General features: G+C 38.4%; 1 protein-coding gene across 1 annotated transcript in view; it reads left to right on the forward strand.

Moving 5' to 3' along the window:
• SIM1 (SIM bHLH transcription factor 1) overlaps nucleotides 1-1,024 on the forward strand; it is a 49,259-nt gene extending 48,235 nt beyond the window's left edge. The window contains exon 11 of the mRNA XM_074578336.1: nucleotides 294-1,024. Within this exon, the coding sequence (XP_074434437.1) occupies nucleotides 294-1,024 (731 nt within the window). The remainder of the gene's footprint in view (nucleotides 1-293) is intronic.
• Nucleotides 1,025-6,000: the final 4,976 nt, after the last annotated feature.

Raw genomic sequence — 6,000 nt, forward strand, 5'->3', positions numbered from 1 at the left:
CAGATGCTTGGTTACCCTAGAGCATCTCAGATGGCACTGGATGTCTGTGTTGACGTGCTTAGATCTCCTCTTTATATTTTCAGCTGTGTTACTTGTTCCATGAGCAGACACTGGAAACTAGAGATTGTTACTGAAAAGCAAGGAGTCTACCACAGTCATTTTTGGTGACTTTGTTACAATTCACTTGCCTCTGTCTTGGTTTTCTGTCTGTAAAATAAGGTTCAGAGTACTTGTTCTTCAAGATTGCTTGCCTCCTTCAACCTCAATGCTTGTTCCCTTTCTCTCTTTCCTAGGGAGAGGACACTGGGATGAGGACAGTGTCGTTAGCTCACCTGATCCTGGCTCTGCCAGTGAATCAGGCGACCGATACCGTCCTGAGCAATATCAGAGCAGTCCGCATGAGCCCAGCAAAATTGAAACTCTAATAAGAGCCACCCAGCAAATGATTAAAGAGGAAGAAAACAGACTACAGCTGCGGAAAACGACTCCTGATCCTCTGGTCTCCATTAATGGCACAGGGAAGAAGCATGCTATCTGTTTTGCAAACTACCCTCAGCAGCAGTTGGCAGGGGACGTCTGCCGCGTCCCGACAGTTGCCAACACTCCTCCCTGTGAACACATCCAGCAACGAGATGGAAAGATTATGAGCCCGCATGAAAATGACTATGACAACAGCCCCACAACACTGTCTAGGATAAGCAGCCCCAATTCTGACCGAATATCAAAATCTAGCTTGGTACTAGCTAAAGACTACCTGCATTCAGACATGTCCCCTCATCAAACCCCAGGGGACCACCCAGCAGCCTCTCCAAATTATTACAGCTCCCACAGGCAGTACTTTGATAAGCATGCTTACACATTAACTGGATATGCCCTGGAGCACCTATATGACACTGAAACCATTAGAAACTATTCACTAGGCTGTAATGGATCACACTTTGACGTGACTTCTCACTTAAGGATGCAGCAAGATCCAGCACAAGGACACAAGGGGACATCCGTTATAATAACCAATGGAAGCTGACGCTTTTTTCTAAAAACTTTTGTGCTTTAAAAAAATAACCTTTGAGATCTAATTGGAAGATATTATATGTTTTCATGCCCTTGTCGTTACCAGCATTTGATATACCACAGTGCACTAGAAAGAATAACCTAAGGTTTGGGGGGATAAGTTGGTTAACACACATTACTTTTAAAAAATAAAAATGCACTGGCATGCAGGGTTAGAGTGGATGGAGCTAAACTCAAAGTTGGTGCCATGCAAGGTGAGAAGGGTGGAAGAGGTCTAGGCAGGGAGCGCTTGGGGCAGGCTAGCAGAGTGATTTATGCACGTTGTGTAAGAGGTGGTTGTTTGGAGACGCTGCCAAGATCAGACCTTCTGAACTGCATGTGCCCCACAGGCCCCAGCCAACAAAACTGCTATGCACTCCTTTTACACAGAAAGTTGGAATGTGTTCCTTTGAAATACACATCAAAATGTGTACTTCTGGTGATCTGTTTATTCCCTAACGGCCGAGTGTGTTATGCTGCTCCATGGTATAAAGCATCCATGGCTAACCAATGCAAAATCAAAAAGGGGAGAAAGAAGAGAGAACTCCCCAGAATTGTTATTTCCTTGTACTCACATGCATAGCTATTTACATATGCTTGATTTGAAAGGAGTCAAATGAGCAGTATCCTTATGATTAGTATGATCAAATATTTACTTCTACTGTACTTAAAAGCAGGAGGGCCTTTCTCAGCGTAGTTTTGAGAAATGCATAGGGCTTGGTTGTCTTGATGTAGAGATGGGAGATTGTCCTCCTTTTTTTTGAAAGGTCTCACAAGGTGGGTAGTGGAGTGAAATGCAAGAAAATTGTCAGGAGAAACAGGGATAATAGGCTGGAATGAGGAGTGGTTCAAGATAAACACATTTAACCCTATGGCTATGTATGCCATTTAGTATTAACTATAAAATAAGGAAAAGTGGTTGTAAGTGGCCAAATAATTAAGGATTAATTTGAAACACAGAAGGAACTCAATAGAATCATAGAGATTTTGCTGTAAAACACAAAGGCAATTGCATAAGTGTAAAAATATGAGAGGTGAGAATAGACAAAAACTGCATGGTGGTTTGTCCTACTTCTGGTAAGATTTTGGAGTAAATTAAGAAAGTATAGAAAATTGTAACTACTCAGTCTGACATACAGTAAAGTTATAGGTATGACTTTGACAAAGGGATATGCATTCTTTTCTTGCTTGCAGCAGAAAATTTAATGAATATCAGAACATATTAGGGATAGCAAAATCAGTCATATGTACATAAAAAAATACTAAGGGAAATCAGGGTTCCAAGAAATTCAATTGTATTTAGAATGCTGATATTATCAGGGTCTGTCCTAGAGTTATAGAAGACATCAAAAGAAGCAGAGAAACTTTTTGCAATTTTAAATAATCTCATGAACAAAGAGACACTAATTGATTGGAAAAGAGTAAATAAAAAGCACATGCCAAAAAAAGTAAAATAGGGCATATGTAGGCACAATTGCTAGACCTGTCCTTCTTTGTATGGCATTTATATGAAGTCTCATGGTTGACTGCAATGGTAGCACCACACCAATGTGGAGGTAGGGGACTTGAGGTGGTTACTAAAATGAGATTAGCACTAGGTCTAGCTTCATTTGTAACATTAAGAAGCTCGACATATGGGACTGAGTCATCAATGGGACTAAATATAAACCAGCATGCTATGGGTGGGTTAAAAATATCTATTTTCAAATAAAACTAATCAGAAGCAAAAGCTAAATAATAACATTATAAGCCACGTAAGTAGAGATGTACTTGAAAGCAGAGGAAATTACCTCTCTGAACTTGGAATATTGTGTATAGTCCTGGTCACTCCAAGGCAGATTGTGAATCTTGAATTGAGTAGTACCTTACTCCATAAGCAATCTCTGTTGACTGCAGTGTGATCACTCCTGGTGAAATGTACGTTGAACACAAGGAAGAGCAACACAGTCTGGTCTTTATTATCTAAAGCTCATAATAGAAAAGGTGGAGCAGAGCTCAGCAAAAGATAAAGAGACTGAAAGATCTAATAAAAACTTTAAATAAACTGGGTCTGTCATCTTTGTAAGGGAAAAGAGTAAGGGGGAATGTCACTGATGTGCACCAAGCTCTGCACAGAGGAGAGATAAATAATGGTCTAAAACTATTTGAACTAGCGGCAGAAACGAGAGACAGGGCATTGAATGTTAGCCAAGGCAAAATGAGAACAAAATGATTTGGCAAGAAGTTTATTTGACTAAGGGCCAAATGAATAACAAAGGTCATAAAGAGAAGCAGCTAGAGATTTTTGTTTGTTTGTTTGTTTTAAGATAAAAACAAGGCAAATAATTGAGGGAAAGAAAAACATTGACAACTGTTAACTCAGAGGAAGGAATGGACCAAAATGGACTTCTTTCAGCCCAACAATTGTATATATTCCTAAAGCATAGGAATGAGAAAGTATTTTTGATAAATCTAGTTCTGGATACATATTTATTTCACTTATTCCTATGAATAATATGAATAAACTTGTATTTGGAGTCTCATTGTACAGTATTAAAATACAATTTGCAAAGCGAATTAGAGTAGAGGTACATGGTATCATATTATCCCTACTAGTACATATAAAAAAATAAGTCTAAGTGTCAATATTATTTTGTATTACAGAAGAGTTTCCTAAACTGTTTGGATGAATGGGATTTTGTCAGCACCCAATTTTCTTGGGGTCACCAAGCACTCTTGTTATCAAGCTTTTAATTAGAAGGCAATAGAGTTCTGCAGACCAGCTGCAGTTCCCTGGCTGTGGTCTAATGGCCACAAGTAGTCAGGAAACCACAGCTTGGGCGCTGTTGTTATTTGCATTCTGACAGGCACTTTTGAAAAATAGAAGACTTATAAAACAAACAGGCACAATATAAGATGCTTGTACTCCATATGATTTCACCTAGGAAAAAAGCCAGTGTGCTATGCAATAAAAATTCCCCATTCTTATTTGCTGTGATCCCAAAATAAAACTTCCCAAACTGTAGTTATTTATCCTGTTTTCGATAGTTCCAGTCCACTACAATGACGAATGCAGCCAAATGCACTGTAATGAACGGAATCCCTTATATCTCAGTAGAGAGGTCTGCACATGCAGCCACGTTGTGCTACAAGCAAAGGCTGATGCTCGCTCCCCTCGTGGGATTCCAGCAACTGGCACTCCTTAGCACTTCAGTACAGTCTGCCGGAGATAGATGCCTTTTGTCAGCTAATTTGCCATCCTGCTTCTTTAGATAGCCAGGAATTTCTTCTTAATTGGCAGAAAGCATCGAACGTTGTAAACATAGACTCCGCGTGCTACATGCTACATGAAAGCAAGTTTGCAATCTTAATTATAGCATATAGTATCACTGCAGCTCATATAACATGTACTTTTCAATATGGTATAAAGCTTATTTTTTCCATTACATATTTATTTAATTCAAATTTTCATTTAGTATCCTTTAAGGATATTTTCGTCTTTCTTTTTTTCTTTCTTCCTTTTCTAAATCAGATAAGTTGAGATGAGATATTTTGCAAAATTGAAAAATGCAAGGCATTTGTACCAAATACATTACAAATGTATCACATTAGCTAAAGGTTATCACTTTAAAGAAGGTATGTAGGTTGTGTTTTGGAACAGAAACAATATAAATTGCTGTGTTGCATCGTTTCTCTAACATAATAGTGTTTTGCTATTGGCAGCAAATTAATATTTTGTAGTTACTCCAAATACAGAGTGACCACAGCTCTTTCAAACCATTTCCTATTGATATCAGTGGATGATATGTTATGGTTTTGGTATATGTCTTTTGTTTAAAGAAACAAAAAAGATCCCTCTTCTTTATACAAAATGGCACCCCAGGGGCATGGAGTTTGTAACTTTGGACAAATTTGCAAAGCATTTCTAAGATTAGAAGAAGAACCTTACTCAGCAATTTGTCCCATTGACTCAAATGGGAATATTTGTGGAGTAAGGTACTACTTAATATTTGTAAGGGCAAAAAAAGCTGACTTCTTGTGAACCGGCAATAGGTTTGGCGTTTGTTTGCAAATTTTTTGTTTAAATCTCAGGAAGTGAGTATGGAAACTATGGAAGGTACTAGCTGTAATGGCCGTGTTTCTACAATACAGGTTATTTCTACACGCTTTGAGAAAATGAGTGCATCTTTGCACTGAAGAGCCCCAGAAGTATTTCTTAAGCTTTAAATGGCTTTTGTTGATGTGTCTGCAATACTGCCACAGGTTACACAGTGCAATTCTGCTCTTTTAAACTCTTTTAATCACTCTTATCTGAATCTCATTTTTGTCTCTGGACATGCAGCATTTATTCATTAATGCCCCTAAGTATTTTAACCACCATATGTTCATTTATGTGAACATCCTGAGTGAGTTGGAAAAAAATAAAAGCTTGCAAAGTATTTCTGGAAAAGACACAGCTACCCCAGAAAATCAGACTGGCTGTTGCGAAGGTCAGTTAACCTTTCAGTCAAGGAACAAAGCTGTGGCGTACGCATTGTTTTCAGACCTTCTGCATACAAAACTGTATATAGCGGGGATTATAGCACACAGTACCAAGATTAGACCTAGATACGTCTATTTTAAGGTGGTTATAGTTAATGTCTGGCAGCAAATGGATTCAGGCTCTGGTCTTTCCATGAGTTGCAAGTTTACTTAAAACACCTAAGGGTCTAAAGGCAATACAGGCTTTGTTAATAGGAACAATGGTGGATGAACATGCTTTCCTGTAGGTATACTGGATTAGGTCCAGACGCCTCCACAGTGTGGAGGAGAACCTATTTTATTTTATTTGCATTAGTATTGACGGTTAAGTATTTCGGCTGTATGCACTGAGATGCAAAAAAAAAAAAAGAAACAAAACAAAACCCAAAACCAACAACAGAAAAAACAAAACAAAACAAAAAACCCACAGTTTTTTTTTCTGTAACTGTT

Source organism: Larus michahellis, chromosome 3 (assembly GCF_964199755.1).
Source record: "Larus michahellis chromosome 3, bLarMic1.1, whole genome shotgun sequence".
Lineage (NCBI taxonomy): Eukaryota > Metazoa > Chordata > Aves > Charadriiformes > Laridae > Larus > Larus michahellis.